We start from the raw sequence: 18,074 nt of genomic DNA on the forward strand, positions 1-18,074 counted from the left end.
TTTTTGTGGAGTTTGGCAGACACAAATCTGTTTGGACCCTGACTTCTTCCCTGTAGCCCTGGCAGGAGCAGAGTCAGGGGTAGGCATAAGAACTCACTTGCTTGGCTCTTGACTGAAGTATTTTTCCCTGCTTCTCAGAGATGAGGACCACTTTTACCTCTTCTCAGATGCTGTTAAAACAGGCTCCAGGGATGGGGCGCCTGGGTGGCGCAGTCGGTTAAGCGTCCGACTTCAGCCAGGTCACGATCTCGCGGTCCGTGAGTTCGAGCCCCGCGTCAGGCTCTGGGCTGATGGCTTGGAGCCTGGAGCCTGTTTCCGATTCTGTGTCTCCCTCTCTCTCTGCCCCTGCCCCGTTCATGCTTTGTCTCTCTCTGTCCCAAAAATAAAATAAAAAACGTTGAAAAAAAAAAAATTAAAAAAAAAAAAAACAGGCTCCAGGGGTGCCTGGGTGCTCAATCGGTTGGGAATCCGACTCTTAGTTTTGGCTCGAGTCAGGATCTCATGGTGTGGGGGCTCCATGCTGGCAGTGTGGAGCCTGCTTGGGACTCTCTTTCTGTCTCTTTCTCTCTGCTCTTCTCCCACTCTCTGTATCTCTCAAATAAATAACTAAACTAAAAAACAAAACAAGACCCAGGCTCTAGAATCCTGGGTATCAAACAGAGTACTGTCTTAGGTGGCTACTATGTGATATCTTTTCCCATGTTGATTATCAGCAGAAGTGCTGAGCTCCCCATGGTGGTAAACAAAATACATGATACTTAATTTTAAAGAAGTTTTTACAAGGCACCGAATGAATTTTCAGTTAGCAAAATATTAATATGATTATGATATTTGGTAAGAATTGTTTGTATTACATTTTAAAAAATCAATAGAAAGGCAGAGGGGACTGCAGCGTCTTGGCATGTTGCCACCTAGTGGCAGCTTCTGGGATGGCCCAGTCTCTTGGAGAGGCTAAGGAGAACTACTGTTGCCTGTCTATGGGGCAGTTGCCCTGCACCCTGATCAACAAATGAGACTCTTAGTATTTCTCAGAAGCCTCCCCCTCTGTCCCTATTAATTCTATTTATCCTTCGATTTATGTTACAGCTTCACAAGGCTGTCTCTGAGCAACTATAGCATCCATTTTCAGTACTGCCTCATGTTGGGCCTGTGGAGTCTGTGGGGTCAGAGACAGCAGAAAATCTGGGTCCTGCCACTTAGCACCCAGAGCCCAGTAATCCACCATGCCTAGGGCCTCCATGATTTTCAAAGGCCTTCAAAATATTTGGATTCGGGGGGCGGGGGGGAATGTTACTGGATTCCAAATATAAAACGAAAACTACAAAGTAATCAATGTTTTTAAAATACTGACCAAATTTGACGTGCTAGTTAAATGCAACACAACTCATACAGTTATATCTAAATCCTATTCTATGAAAGTACATTTAAATGCGTTTAATATGATGTAGGGTGATGGGCTCTCTGAAACCAAAATACTCAGGGCCCAGAGAGGTTTTAAACAATTCTGTCTCGCAGACCTAATATGTCTTCCATCATTCCCCTGTCCCCATTTTATGGATGAGACTCTGGGAGGTGAACAGACTCACTCAGGTCCCTTGGTTAGGGGAAGAGCTGGGATCAAAGCTCACATTTCCTGAGTCCTGGTCCAGCTCTTTCTGTGACACCTAGTCACCAGCATTAACAGTCCAGTTGCTTTGTAGTGCTAGAAGCTTCTCTGTGACTTCAGAAGTTCTTTCAGGGTGTGCAGGAACTATATTCATAATTAATTTGGGGATCCAAAATGGAAAATATTGAAATTTAAACCTAACATCGTCAACAGCTCTATTGATGTTTTTCACTTTTGTTAAAAAAATTACAAAAATTTTAATATACTCTTGCCTTTTCTGCCTCCTTTTCCAAGTTACTTCCATTACTTGTATACATTTATGATCCTCCCTCTATTACTTTCAAGACTGATGGCCTAACTAATATTATTTGTATTAAGGTACAGAATTACGTACTCATTTCTTTTTTCTTTTTAAGTATTTCCTTTTTGTATCATGAATTTTTAGAAGGCCATTTTCTTATTTTGACATTAGGCACTAGACTAAAATAAACACAAAAACCCAATTTTTATAACCTATTACGGGTTTCTAGGACTAGTAATTGTATATGCTTCTTCCATGGCCATTCAATATAATAATCTCATACTGTAGATAGTTATTCTCCTTCTGTAATTTTCACGCTATAAATGTCAGGGCTGGTGAATGATTTGTTTAGTTGAGAAGTATTCCTTTAAAGTTACTACAAATAATCTCCAAAAGGCTTTTGTGTGAATTTTCAAAGCAGAAAGCTCTTGTTCTGTGGCTGTCACTGGGGAGGATCCCTGTGCCCAGTCGTTGTGGACACCGAAGACTTGTGTACAGTGAGATCTGGATGAGTACATGGCACTGGTCCCATCAGTGCAGTAAGTTGGCAGCAGAGATTTGCCTTTCCTTCCCACTTTCCTTGACATCTGCAGGAAATCAGATTTTTTTTTTTAATAAAGAACAACCTCAGTTGCAAAATATGTAGGCAAGAAACACAGGCAGTCCAAACTATGGAGTTGGTCTAGTCCAGTCCCCCTCCAACTCTAGGCTTCAGGCTGCAAGAGGGAAAGAGGTCTGGTCAGGAGCAGAGTTCATATCAGAGCTCAGAGCTCTTGATTTCCAGTCCAAGGCAAGTTTGTTTACATTTGGGAAATTCCTAGAGAGCAGTCTGAGACCAAGAGCAGGGACTTGTCTTATCCATATCTGCATCTTGCGTAATACTAGCACAGCACTTTCGATGTAAGTATGCACAATAAATCTTGTTGGATTACTCAAGAATCAATAACACAAGGAAAAATAACACAAGGGAAAAATCTTCCCTATAAAACACAGACAGTAGAGAAAACACTTCAAACCTACAAGGATGGCTGAAACAAAAGAGACAGTAACAAGTGTTGGCAAAGATATGGAGAAATTGCTAGCCCTTGCTAGAAATTCATTGCTAGCAAGATTGTAAAATGGCACGGCCATGTTAAAAAACAGTTTGTCAGTTTCTCAAAAAGGTAAACTTACAGTTACCAAGTGGTGCATCCATTCTACTCCTGGGTATATAACCAGGAAAAATGAAAATAGTATTCACACAAAAACTTGCACATGAATGTTCACAGCACATTATTCATACTAGTCAAAAAGTGGAAGCAACCCAAATGTCCATCAGCTGGTGAACAGATAAACAAAATGTGGTATGTCCATACAGTGGGATATTATTTAGCCATTAAAAGGAATGAAGCCCTGATATCTGCTATGACATGGATGAACCTTGAAAACATTATGTCAAGTGAAAGAAGTCCTTTATGACAAAGGACTACCTATTGTATGATCCAATTATATGAAATGTCCAGAACAGGGAAATCCATAGAGGCAGAAAATGGTTTCCAGTGGCTGGGGAAAAGAGGGCATGGGAAATGGTTTTTAATGGGTTCAGGATGTCTTCTTAGGGTAAGGGAAATGGTCTAAAATTAGATTATGGTGATGGTTGTATAACTCTGTGAATATACTTAAAAACCATTGCACTGTACACTTTAAAAAGGGTGAATTTTATGGGAAGTGATATCTCAATAAAGCTAATGCACACACAGAACCTGTTCTCCGGGAGACCGATTTTTGGAGGGACGCCTACACAATTCGCATGGCTACTTGTTTGAGTCTAGTTGAGCATGTAAGTAGTGACTGAATGAGGAAGCCTGTGATAAGCCACCTTCCAAACTGCCCTCTGAATTTACCCTACGTATTCCTCAAGTCTGTACCTTAACAAGTTTTCCATATGTGAGTGAAAAATATCTGCCACATACACTAAAGCAAAAGAGTACCCAGCAAGGGTTGATACCTTGGCTTAATACGCGTCATGGACTAGAAGGGATGATATATTAGCATATGTCAAAAAGATTCAATTAGCTCTGGGGTCACAACGTCACTTTTTAAAAATGCAGTGCACCTCTGTCTACATCCCACCACAGGCCTTCATTTTGTATCAGCTCGTGGACGAAGTGGGGCTGGTCATGGTTAAATCTAGAAGAGAGGCAGGTCTAATTTAAGCAAGTGGGCACATAACACAGGAAAGCTGTGTCCTACACGTGTCCGCTTCCCTTCTTCCCTTCTGTCGCTCATTTCAGGGCCCTCCCAGCACCTCAGCCTGCCTTTGGAGGCTTGGGGCTCCACAGGGGTACTTCCTCATCCCCATCAAGTCAATCTAATAATCCAAAACATTCTGACTCATTTGGTGACAGTAGAGGGCTGAGTGCCAGGTACCGTGTTTGTCATAATGGAACCTTTTGGATTTGACCATCTTGTGAGCTGATTCTGAATTCCGCGATTTTGCCTTTGTTGTCTATAGACTCTGGTGTGAACGGTTCAGCAGTGCATCAAGCTAATATGCCACCTTTTTTTGATGGCAGCAATGTTTAGAAAGCTGCCATTTGACCGAGTGGAGGACAGACTTTAGGAGGCAGACTTGGGGAAGTGAAAAAGAAGGGAAATTAATGTATGTTTATGGTCTGTCATGCAAAATGCACTTTGGTATTTTCTGTGTCATCCTCACAACAACTTTGTGAGGCAAATGCTAACATTCCCAATTTATAAAAATGGAAGTCAGGGGCACCTGGGTGGCTCAGTCGGTTAAGCACCCAATTCTTGGTGTCGGCTCAGGCTGTGATCTCAGGGTTCCTGAGTTGGATCCCCGTGTTGGGCTATGTGCTAAGATTCTCTGTCTCCCTCTCTCTCTGCCCCTCCCCTGCTCATGCTTTTTCTCTGTTTCACTTTTTTTTTTTTTTATAAGTGGAAGTGAAGGCTCACAGGACCTAGAAACGTGCCAAGTTCCGCAGCTTAGCTGTGGGATTACAGTCTAGCTTTGCCATACTTTGAAGTCCAGGCTTTCTCTCCTGTCCTTGATCTTGGAAATTCTCTCCGCCTAGGAGGGAAACAAATGTTTGGATGTGAGAGGGCACCGTGATGCCAGCAGTCACACCCACTTACTAGGTGGTTCTGAGTCCGGAGGAAGGCCTGTGATGTACTGTGGGACTTTGGGCAAGCCACTTAACACCTTTCTACCTCATGGCCCCCGTTATTTGTCTATAAAGCACTTTGAGAGCCTATAATAAAGGAGCCTTATAAAGACAAAGAGATATTGTCTTCCCATGTAGGCAGAACACCAAGATTCCTGCTCGTGATCAATGAAAGTCCTGTGGCACTTTCCAGAAATGTATGGGTGGAGCTTTAGGGCCTTGAGAAAAATTCCAGTTGAGTAGCTGCTGACTGAAAATCACCCTGTGGTTTCACCTAAGTGTTCCTCAGTCCTAGCTTACCGGTCAGGGCTCTGCTGCTACATTAGGCCTCTGTTCCACTGAGCTTCACCCCAGAGGCTGCTTTAACTGACCCCCTCTGACACCATTCATCCCTAGGTTCAATTTCTAGCAAATGAAAGAAACAGCATTAAGGGAGGCACTTCCCTCCTTTCCTCCCTCCTTCTCACCATCTCTTCTTCTAAAATTCAATGCGTGGTTTCCTAATATACAGCTTATGCTTAGCAGCCTGCACCAGAAGGCTCATAAGTCATGGCAGATAAGTGTGAATTCTTAGTTTTGCCCCTACTAATAGAAGCATTTTATACAGTCTTCAAGCAATTTGTAGAAAATAATTGTGGAATTAGTTCTCTTCATATTTCCTTTGTCAACAAGTGAGTAAAAAAATACAAAATATATACATGGGTGTTTTCCCCCTCAAATCTGAGATTGCATATACTTTGGTATCTCATAAATCTTTACCATGAATAGAAGTTTTAAAGGTATTCGTTTGAAAAGTACCTTCTTTGTATTGATGTCCTGTCATCCTGCACCCCTCTGTTTTTATGTAGGACACTTAGTTGCTGCCCAGTGGGGCTCAAAAGCCTGCTGTCCTAGGTCAGGGAATTGCTGTAGAACACAGTTGTCCTCCTTGGTGGTAACTGCCATTTCCATATTCTTCTTGTAGCCATATGTGGCGCTTCTCTAGAATTCCTTTGTATTCCCTGCCTATGCTCTCCCTATGGGGGCTGAATCTTGGTATTTTATTTGGACTTGCATTTTGTATGGGTTCCTAACTTAGGCTGATCGAGTTTCAGTGGGTTGGTTTGGTATCATTTACATATTAAGACATTTGTGGAGAGACATCAAAAAAAGGTTAAAAAACCAGACACAAATAAGTAGGTACTCTCGTGTGGGCTAGTAATGTGACCTGATAGGGGGAGACGCACTTCACCAAGAAGCGAAGCCATTTCATTTATTGATTCATAAGAGCTTGGAACGATGGGCAACACAATGAATCTTATGTTTAAGAAAGCAAAATATATGTTTAAAGGAATATACATATTGTTAAAACAGTTCTATTTATGCAAAAGATTCATGTAACTTTATAAAGGTTTTCAGGGATTTTAAAGGATTTTAAGTGCTGTGTTAGACTGTACCGGTAACAGATGTTCGACGGCGTGTTTAAGTTTTTGTTTTACTGAAAAAGCAATGGATTACTTGATATTTTCCTTTTAAAAAAATCACACCAAAGCCACCACGTTGTAAGTATAGCTCAAATTCATTATTTCTAAGAAACATAAATGATTTAAAATAACATAAGGGCTTCTAAAAATAAATATCACTATAGTGGGGCTAGAAGATTTTGTTTGCTAAATATTCCCTTCAAAATCCCAGTCTTTTGTGTCACGTCTTGTTCTTTTTCTATGAAGACAGATGGTGTCAGTAATTGCCTATATATTTAATTAAGTTAAAAAGCTACATAGTAAGGTTTTGGCAAAAAGTAGGAAATTTTGTGCTATGAGCAAAGAAAGCAAAAGGAAGCAGAAACTGGTAGCATGAGACACCACTCGTCACCAAATACACATTTTGATGTCCACATGTGTTGGACTGTGAGATTGCATTTCATCAATCTGATGGAAAGAACAAAGGCATTTACCCTGAAAGCTGAAGCTCGTAATAGATGGCAGCTCTTTTACGTTTTGACCAGCTGGATTGGAATGACTCTACCTGTTGTCCATATCATCTTCAACTTTGGCCCAATGCTTAGTGGTCATTCTAAACTCTCCTGACAGTCAGGTTTTTGCCTGGGACTTCTCACCTAGCAGGCTAATCGTTGTGAAATTATTATGGGGGGAAAAGCAGTAGCTACTTGTAGAAAGTGGTTTGGGAAACTGACTTAACCATTCTCGTGGTGTCTGTTTTCAAATGTTCCCATCCCGTTAATCCACCTTCTGGCTTAATGGCAATATGGCGCTCCCAGCTGTGGTGCTGTGTATGGGCTTGCTCATTTAAACTCTTAAAGCTTAAAAATGGCTACCACAACACCGATTTTATTCCATTTCACTTAGTCATTAACATTTAATGATTACCTTATGTGCAGAGCACAAGGATGGAATATATTTAAAAAAATAGGAGATGTGTTTTCTGGCTTTAAGCTGTTCAACTCAATTCAACAAGCATATTGAGGATATACAAGAGAAACATACATTTTCTTTGGTGATGGTGTTTGAGGAGGGGGAGAGGCTTACACAGAAAGTCACCATCAATTCAGTGCGTACCACAGTGAGCATCTGCTGAGAGAGAGAGCACAGGCTTGTCAGCCAGCTAAGTCATGGTTTGAATCTTGGATTTGTTACTTTGTAGCCATGTGACCTTGAACATGTCACTCTAGCCTCAGTTTCTTCATTTGTAAATAAGGGGTGATAATAACATCCACCTCTCAGGGTGTGAGGATTAGGAATACTACATGTAAAAATACATAACAAGTGTGTGGCATGTGACAAAAATTCAATAAATAGTTAATATTATTATTAATAATTACTCTGGCCATCAGTACTATTCTTGTGCTCCAAAAGACTAGAGAATGAAGTGACAGTTGAAGGGGGATTAGTTAAGGTGGCTTTCCTTGAGAAGTTGGATTTTGAAACATTTTGAAAGAAGGACAGTTGTATACTGACATAAAAGAAAGGAAAGGCGAGTGGTAAGAATGAGAGGGGCATGTGGGAGGCAGGAGGAGAATGCATTTATTGAACATGGGTGCCACCATGCAGGTCAGCTTTCTTCTCTTGGAGAGTACTTTGGACATGATCAGTGAGAAAAGTAATTTGTGCCACATGGTGGGAGGGGGATGATTCAGGGGTGTTTTAAGAAATAGGTAAGGCCTAGAGCAAATTACCTTGTGCTTTGTCAAGGCAACATTATTGTACGGATGGTATGTAGTTTGTACGACCCCTCATTAGGTTAAAATGAGTGTTAAGGACAACTTCAAAAGCGAAAATTTTATCAAATAAAAATACTTGACCACAGGTGACAACTGGAAGTAGGAAAGGGCCACTCAGCTTTGGTTTTGTGATGCTGGTGGACAAGCTGTTAAACACATGTATGTAGAAAAGTCTTCTAGTCTTTCTTAGCATTGGTAGGGAGCCTTTTCCTTTGCCCCTACCTGCTGCCATCCTGAGTCCTGCAGATATGTGTTACCTCCTCAGAAATGCAGGATGCAGTGTGAGTGCCCAGATTTGCCCTGCCCTGGCAATGTTTCTGGTGATTAAAGTTAAAGACCTCAAAGTCCAGAGAGAAGTTTCTGGGTTTCATTTGAAAGGAAGCAAGGATCTTCCATGATGAGAGTGGACGTCCAAAGTCCTGGGTGGGACAACTGGATATAAACAGAGGAACTGGGTCTATTATATGTAAACCAACCAAAGTTCTACCCAAGAGCTGATGTTTAGACTTGGGTTCATCCTTTCTGAAGGTTAAAGTTTACAACGTAAGGGGGTTAACCCAACGTTTAAGGACAATCACATATGGTAATGTTATGTATAGCAAAACTGGCCACCAGTCTACCTGCACTATCAGTGTTAAGAAACAGAATTGTAATTTTCACTGTAAAACTTACTGTCATCATTGCCCTTGTGCTTATTGTACAAGTCATCATCATCACCATCATCATTATTATTACTTGCGTATCACAGGTCTCTTTCATTGACATGAAGATGCAGACCTTTTAAAGGGACAGGTCTTTTACTTTAATGATTCAAAATCCTCTGGGATCTATTTTCCCTTCACTAGGTATTAACTTGTGATCAACAATGTGCCCATTATAGCATTTAAAAACACTGAATAATAGGCACTGCTGTTTGTACCAAAGGCCTATTAAATTTTAATTTAGAAATAAACTGTTAACCTTCTTATATATAAATAAAATACCTTCACTGAAGAGAAAAAGTAAATCTTGTTGAGGTTCCTTGGTGAATACCTTGTATATCTTGAAAACAGAGATAGGGAGAACTTGCAAATGAGAGTACTAGAGGGGGACTCAGAGAGAAGTAACCATTCATTCATTTAATAAATATTTATTGTGGATCTATTATATGCTAGACGTGGTGCTAGGTGCTGGGTATATAGCAGTAAATAAGAAGGAATTATGATATTTCTGTAGACCTTGGTTTTTCTCCTCTCTGAAATAAGTGTATTCATTTTTGATGCTTCTATATCACTTTGAGATGATATAATGCTCACTGACTTTTAAAAATAATGCTAATTCAATTCAGATTCCACTCACAGTTTGAGAACCTGCTGAGGGCTCGGGTGACAGTTTTACATGTGATTATGCCATTTGATTTAATAAGAACAGCACCTTATATAGGCTCAGCCTCTCAGAACCTCCTGTGGGAAGGAGGGCAGGAAGTCACCATTTGTCAAGGAAAAAATGAGGCTCAGAGAGGTCCTGTGAGTTGTCTAAAGTATCACAACTGGTTAATGGACAGATTGCGGCCAGAACTTATTACCCATCATGATGAAAATATTCCCAGCTATCTTTTTTCTATCCTAGGCTGATATATTTGTATTAGACACTCTTTGGGACAGTTTTCAGAATGTGTGGGATAGTCTCTGTTGTACGTCGGGGTCTCTGTTTTTGTCTTTCCTCACAATTTGTCCTACTTCCTTCTGTAGCTACTTTTTGTATTTAGGAAGGGCCTTGGCTAGTTGCTTGAGGCCATTTTCTTTTTTAAAATTTTTTTTTTTCAACGTTTTTTATTTATTTTTGGGACAGAGAGAGACAGAGCATGAACGGGGGAGGGGCAGAGAGAGAGGGAGACACAGAATCGGAAACAGGCTCCAGGCTCCGAGCCATCAGCCCAGAGCCTGACGCGGGGCTCGAACTCACGGACCGCGAGATCGTGACCTGGCTGAAGTCGGACGCTTAACCGACCGCGCCACCCAGGCGCCCCGAGGCCATTTTCATCTAAACTCTTTTCTTAGACATTGCATATCCTCCCCCCCCCCTTTTTTTTTAAGTAATAACATTCAATGATCATAATAGAAATGATTACTTCAAACATTCACAATTACCTGAAAACAAACAAGTTCTTAATCTGGAAATTTCAACAGAAAGCATCTTTGCCAATCTGTTTAGCGACTTTATATAAAGAAAAGGAACTGGAGAGGGATATGTAAGTGCGTATTTATAGGAGGCAAGTCAGATACAATGTTTGTAAAACTTAGGTCCTCATTTCATATGTGTTTTGTGCTTTTCTACCACCAACCTTCACGCACCTTTCCCACTTGGAATACACTCTTTCTTATCTTCCTTCCAATCCTAATTGTCTTTCAGCTCAAATCCCACCTACTCAGTACAAACCTTTCTTGATTGCTCCAAACAGAAGGCAGTTAGACTGACATTACCTTTTTGATGTCTCTTTTATTGTTCTATGTGGTTGTCACTTATGTTTTTACTTGTGACTCATTTTTCTAGTCTGTCTCCCCAACTAGATTGTGAACTCCCTAAGGGCAAGCCTCCACTTCCTTTGTGTTTTTGTGGCCTCTCTGGCACCGACCAAAATGGCTTATACATAATAGATGCTCAACAAATACTAGTTCTTAATTTTAGAATTTCTCAGAAGTGAGTAAGTAAGCTCAGCAGATCTGGATATTCTAGAAGTTCAAAGAGTCCATCAACCAACTGGCTATCATGTGACTATCATTGTGTTAGACATCACGAAGAGGTAAAAAATGCAATGTCCAGTGCATTTTCTAGAGGATTTACAAATCTCATGAGGGTAATATTTATGCCTAGGAACGAGTAAGAATAAAAAACGATTGTGGTGCATGTGTATCAGATGAAATCGGGTGATGGATGTGAAATGAGCTTCCTCATGACAGGGAACAGGTCTTGTTTATATCTCATCTCTGTTCTCTCAGCTGCTAGCATGGGGCCAGAGTAAGTTGTTGGAAAGTACTTGTTTAATGAACACATCAGTCTCTCTTTAATCTGAGGCCTTTGGTAGGTGTTTCATGCCCCTCCTGGAACCCAGTGGATACCACCCATCAAAGGAGTCTTGGCTCCAGGACCCGTCGGGGGAAGAGTTGCTGCTCTTTGTTTAAGGCTTGGATCCCTCCATGGTGATATGGGACAGGGCCTTTCCTCTCAGTGGGAAGGCCAGACCTCCAGCATGGCTACCTTGTAACTCTGTGTATTCTGCGTGGAGTCTCTGAAAGCCTGGAATCGCCTCATTCCTAGGGTACTGGAATCTTGGACATGAATCTACCGGCGGGAGTGGTTTTATACTACGCTCCTAACCTCCATTTCCCAGGGACTGGCCTTTTTTACTATTTTTTAAAAAATTGAAGTGTAGTTGGTATACAATACTATATTAGTTTCAGGTGTACAAGATAGCGATTTGACTTTTATACACATGACTCAGTGCGCACTGTGATAAGCCTAGTTACCATCTGTCACCAGACAAAGTTATTATAACATTACTGACGCGTTCCCTAATCTGTGCTTTACATCCCTGTGATTCATTTACTGACCCTTTTCCTTTTATTTCCAGTGACCCTGTGTTCTGGCTGATGTTCCCAATATTTAAACCCTGTATTCCAAAACTTTTCTTCCATACAGCTAGCTTAGAACCTCACCCTCATCGCCTTAAGGCTAAACAGGATTTTCCACACTCTTGTTTGGAGTTGATTTACAGTTGTGGGGCCATCCTTGGTGCACCACTGTCATCTTATCTCTCTTTTCTTGGCTTCCAGTCCCCTTTGCTTTTACCATGGTGAGTTATGGGGGCCCAGATGGAACCAGAGAGCAAGAACCTGAGATAGATGCTGCCATCCCAGTTTTCTGCCTGCCTCGTCTATTGCAGGACATGTGTATATATAAGGTCATGTATGTGAAAGTGTATTACATCCTATACAGATTTGTAGTTATCATTATTCATATATTTTTTCTGATTACACATATAATAATTTTTACTTTTTAAAAGGTTTTTAAATGTCTTTTATTTATTGTGTGTGTGTGTGTGTGTGTGTGTGTGTGTGTGAGAGAGAGAGAGAGAGAGAGAGAGAATCCCAAGCAGGCTCCACATTGCCAGCACAGAGCCTGACATGGGGCTTGATCTCAAGAACTGTGAGACCATGACCTGAGCTGAAATTAAGAGTCGGACTCTTAATAGACTGAGCCACCCAGGCACCCCAATAATGCCTACTTTTGAAAATGCAAATGCAGAAAGCACAAAGAACAAAACAGAAATCACTCTGTATTAGTTTTCTATGGCTGCTGTAACGAGTTGCTATAAACTTAGTCACTTAATGGGTCGGAAGTCACAAGTCTCACTGGGCTAAAATCAGTGTCAGCAGCACTTTATTCCTCCCGGGGGTACTGGGGGGGCATCTGTTTCCTTGCTTTTTCTGTCTTCTAGAGGCTGTCTGCATTCCCTGGCTCACTGTCGCTTCCTGTTTTCAAAGCCAGCAGAACCCTTGTGATTATATGGGCTACCTGCATCATCCAGGCTTATCTTGCCTTCTGAAGATCCTTAAATTAATCAAATAGTTGTGTTGCTGCATATGGGAACACTCACAGACTTCAAGGCTTAGGACACATTTGGGGGCCATTACTCTGCCTGCCACACCCTCAATCCTCCAATCCAGAAATGATGACTTGAAACTTCTTAGTGTAATTTTTAGGTTCTTTTTGCTCTGCATATATATGGTTTTTTTTCTTTTTATAAAATGGTTAGCATGTTACATATGTTGTTTTGTAATCTGCATTTTACCCTTCCAACTATTCTTTGAAGTTTCATTTTACTATTTTCATAGCATTCAATTCTATTGCTCTGTCATAATTTGCCTAACAAATTCTCTATTATTGGAGTTTAGGTTATTTGAAAATTTTTACTATCCTTAATAATGTTCTGATTGACATATGCATACATAAACCTTTATGATTATCTCCTTGTGATATTTCTAAAAAGTAGATTACTCTTCTTAATATTAATTTTGAATATAAAAATAAGTACTATGAAAATATTGAAATACATAATTTTTGCATGGGAAGGTTTCTCAGAAGTCAGATAAGCTAACTTACTTCATAGCTGAGAAAACCGAGGATAAGAGAAAGAAAGCTATAAGCTCAAAGTAAAATACTAATTAAAAAAAAAGAGCTATATTCAACTATTTGAAACTTGAGGATGACAAAGAACATTACAAATAAAACACAAATGACAACATTCGGTGTCCAAGTACAGGAGGGGCAGGAATGGGCACAGATGTGGTAGGTGAAGAAGACAGCAGGGTTGGTTGGGAGGCTGGTACACTGAACAAATAAATTGATTGAGCAAATAAGTACATATATTGAGGATAAAGAGACTCTGGTTTCTCACTGTTGGAGAAGGTATTTATATTTAAGTATGGAAAAGGGGAAGTCTAGAAAGAATCCTGAAGTGTTAGATTAGCAGGAACACATGGTTTTAAAATATATACACTGATGGGGCGCCTGGGTGGCTCAGTTGGTTAAGTGTCCGACTTTGGCTCAGATCATGATCTCACAGTTTGTGGGTTTGAGCTCCATATCAGGCTCTGTGCTGACAGCTCAGAGCCTGGAGCCTTCTTCGGATTCTGTGTCTCCCTCTCTCTTTGCCCCTCCCCTGCTCGCACGCTGTCTCTCTCTCTCTCAAAAATAAGTGAACATGAAAATAAATGAACATTAATATTTTTTAAATAAAATATATACAATGATAGGTATAGGAATAGTTATAGATGCATTCGTGTGTGTGTGTGTGTGTGTGTGTGTGTGTGTTACATATATAATACATATACTTCCAAGCTCTGTCCACTGAGAGAGACCAGAAGCATGGGACACTGCAGTAGCAATGAAAGCACGAAGAGCCCAGATCTTAATACTGTCTTCCACTAAAAGGACCCAAGGCTCGTGGGTTGATCCTAGGTCTGGAACAGGGAAATGTAAGAGGAACCTAGAATATCCCTTTGTGCTAGAAAGTTAGACAGTGCTCAAAGAATGATGGGCACATGTCAAAAGGACACAAGAGCCACTCTGAAGTTCTGCCAGGAGTGAAATCTGGGACAATTTGAGCATCAAAATGAGAAAAACATCAAAATGCAATTGACTGAAGAAAACAGAAACTCACAAATTCCAACTAGTATAAATATATATGTTTCATATATATATATATATATATATATATATATATGAATGAAAGATGCAGAAGGAAAAACTACTGTAGTAGATTGCCAACTAATAAATATAGAAAGCATGGTAGAAATAGAAAATTACCACTATCGCCATGATTGTGGGCTCAGGAGAAAGTTAGCAATGGTTTTTGAGTTTTGTGGGTGGAAATTTGATGATGTATAAAATATTGCTGAACTCTTGGAACACGTTTCTATAAGATATCACTAATCAATGACAAAGGAAAAAATAATGATTTTATGGTGGAAAACAAGGCTGGAAAAAAAGAAGGGAAAGCCACAAATGACAATAAATATGAGAACATATTTATAACCTATAACAACCAAGAGGTAAGAATTGCTTATGTACAAAGAGCTTCTACAAATCAATGATCATATTATAGTCCAATTTAAGTGGGTAAAAGATATGATAAGGCAAGTAAGACAAAATATATAAAGAGACAACAAACATGAAAAAATGTGCATCATCACTAAAAATCAAAGAAATGCTGAGGGACGAGGTAACATTCTTCCCCCTGTTAGACTGGCAAAAATGAGGCATTGATAATATGTCAGTCTCTTCATTGGTACCACACAGCATGCCCACAGGAGAGAAATTAAGATGCTTTCTGGAGTGATGTTACTTGCAAAACGACTAGAGAGTATGTCAGTGATTTTGCCCCAAAATATTTTTATTTATATATATTATGTATAAAAGTTTTATAAATTTATTTATGAAATTATATTTATTTCTGTGTTTATATTATTTATACTTTTATCATATATGTATACTTATATTTCATTATATATTGGTGTATATTATATTATTCTACTATATTACATACTGACCCACATACACACGCGCGCACAGAGCTAATATACTTCCCTTGCCAATGTAGAAACAGCCTTTGGTGTACTCACTGAGCACTTCCTCCAATGCTGTTCTGTTGAAAATCATAACACAAATGACCATATACTCAAGTATTAACAGGAAGAGACAATGAGGGGTCATAATGTGATCAAATCACAGACTCATCGGTTAGTATTTACGTATCCATCAACTGGTGCCTGAATTCATTCTCTAAAAACCTTGGCCGCACATCTAGTGTCCTGCTGGAATTCCTCTGTTGTTTGTTCATTCTTTCAACACATACTGACTCAACACTTCCTTTGGGCCAGGGCAGAAACAGTGCTGAGAATTGAGTGGGGAGCAAAAACAGACATCATATATTTCTCCTCAAGGAGCTTACAGTCTACAGAGGGAGACAGCTGTAATCAGATAATCATATAAATAAGTTTAAAACTGTCACTAAGGCAAAGTGATGGGAAGGAGAGGTACTTGGTGATGTGAGAACTCAAAACAGGGGAATGTGACTTTGTCAGGGAGGTCAGGGAAGGCTTCCCTAAGAAAGTGTGGCTTCAGCTGAAATATTACGGATGGGAGGGGGGATTAACAAGGTGAAAAAGAAGAGGCAAGAGCATTTCAGGCAGAGGGGCAGCACATGTAAAGGCCCTGTGGCAGGAGGTAGTATGATGAATACGGGGGACTGAGAGAGACCAGTGTGGTTAGAAGAGAGAAAAAAGAGGGAGTTAGGCGAGAAAAGCCTGGCAGGACACATGGGACCAGCCAAGTGAAGGGTGGGACCGTAATCCCCAAAGCCTAGAAGGATAGTAAGCCCAGGGACAGGACCAGCTCTGTGTTTGAAGATCCCTTTCACTGTCATGCAATTTTCCCCATACCAAACTTGAATAAGTAGAAATCACAAGTCAGCAGTCCCCATAATTCCATCCTCCTACCGCCCGAGGGATCACAGATTTAGTCCTTCTTTCTCATGACAAATATTTGGGGAGGGAAGTGTCCCCTGCTTCCCTGCCACCCCGCTCTTTCACCAGAGGGCATTGCTTCTGTCCTCCATCCGCCCCAGGTAGGTTCATAGATGCCCTTCAGTTTGTCCTTTTCTCTCTCAATGTGCGAGCCTGAGAAAGGAATGCGAAACCGATGGAGGGCCCAGGAAGGCAAATGGAAAATGATTATTGAGCAAGCTGAAAGCTGCCCAAAACATAAACTTTCACTTTGAAGCCATCATCTGACTGAAACGGAGAATCATAAAACCGAGAATAATGCCTATAAAACAACTAAAGTACGTTTACAATGTTGAATGGCCAGAGGATATCAAGAGAGGGAGGGCAGAGGCCATGTCACCCTGCAGACAGAGGTCTGGTCACCCAGCACTCACAGAGGAGGAACTAAACATTTTTAAAAATGAGTCTTGTGAAGTAGTAGTGGAAATAAACATTGTAATTGGGGGAGGGTGAGAAGAAAGCAAAAAAGGCTAAAGTTATTAGACTGTTCTACATCAGAGCCTCACCCGTGCATATGAAGAATGTTACAGATGAAACACTGAATGTATAAAACCATGTCATAGAATAATAACACTATATACTGTGTCATAGTCTATAGAAAGCTTAAAAACATGCAAAATGAAACAGTAATTTATGGGTTCCTCCATGTGCTGTCAGAGCGTTAAGATACAGAAAGGCCTCAGAGCCCCAAATGTAAGCCTCTGGGAGGACAAGGGGCCATGTCAGGAGGGTTGGCAAGGAATGCCAGGACTGGAGATGGGACTGGTACCACTTTATTTCTTAAGCTGAGTGGGGGCATGTGATGTTCATTATCATTAAGTCCTTTGTATATTGATGACATATGGCCCAGTACATTTTTTTAGAAGAAAAAATTGACAACCTGAGTTGCTGGTGAACTACTGATAAGGAGAGGAATGGAAACAAGGACTCTGAACTCCTTTCTAGGTATTGACGTTCTATTTAAGCACAAGTCTTAGACAAGTTCAATCCCTGGATGGCATAAGATAGACTCATGATAAGACACTATTGGGCAGAATTGAGGCCCCATCGACAGAGCTAGGGGGGATGAGATGCAGTCATTGAAACTCCAGCTGTACCTGAACAAGAAGACCTTAGGCACAGGCCCCATAAATGCTGAATTTACAGGGTCAGCTCACGCAAGGGGCACTGAATCTGAGAAACTCCCCGATATTCCCTGTTGCTGTTGCTTAGGCGCAGGTGGTATGGAGTGTTTACATATTTTAGTATTTCACGTGGCATCAGCTTACCTGCTGTTCCATGGTGCTTGCATCGATAAATGTCACCAGGTCTATAGAAAAGTAACCAACCACGTCTCTCATTTTACACGCGTTTCCAATTTTGAGGCACAAAGAACTGAGAACTTGGGGATCCACCGAGGTCTGAGGCATGGTGGTACCAGAATTGATGAAGGGGCCTTCTGCATGAATCTGGTCCCCCGTTGACAACACTCTGATTTCTCCATTGGGCTCTATCAGCATGTCGACTGTCAGGTTGGTGACGCTTTCTGCAGGTGGATACGCTTCCACCACGCCTCCTGGTGGGAAAAACATGGAGTAGGTGAAAAGACGTTCTCGTGTGGATTGTGTCCACTTAGCACAGGAGGAAAAAGCCCAGGCTTTGGCAGATGGACTGGGGCTCAGATCCTGCATCTGCCATGTCT

General features: G+C 40.8%; 1 protein-coding gene and 1 long non-coding RNA gene across 11 annotated transcripts in view; one reads left to right on the forward strand and one right to left on the reverse strand.

The window, feature by feature from the left end:
- LOC131518078 (uncharacterized) overlaps positions 1-18,074 on the forward strand; it is a 129,139-nt gene that overhangs the window by 54,023 nt on the left and 57,042 nt on the right. The window lies entirely within an intron of this gene.
- The window catches only part of IQCH (IQ motif containing H), a 212,130-nt gene that overhangs the window by 34,030 nt on the left and 160,026 nt on the right, over positions 1-18,074 (reverse strand). For all 7 annotated transcript variants that reach the window (XM_058740614.1, XM_058740613.1, XM_058740617.1 and 4 more), the window contains one exon: positions 17,662-17,948. In XM_058740614.1, coding sequence (XP_058596597.1) covers positions 17,662-17,948 — 287 coding nt within the window. The remainder of the gene's footprint in view (positions 1-17,661; positions 17,949-18,074) is intronic.

This window comes from Neofelis nebulosa, chromosome 7 (genome assembly GCF_028018385.1).
Source record: "Neofelis nebulosa isolate mNeoNeb1 chromosome 7, mNeoNeb1.pri, whole genome shotgun sequence".
NCBI lineage: Eukaryota > Metazoa > Chordata > Mammalia > Carnivora > Felidae > Neofelis > Neofelis nebulosa.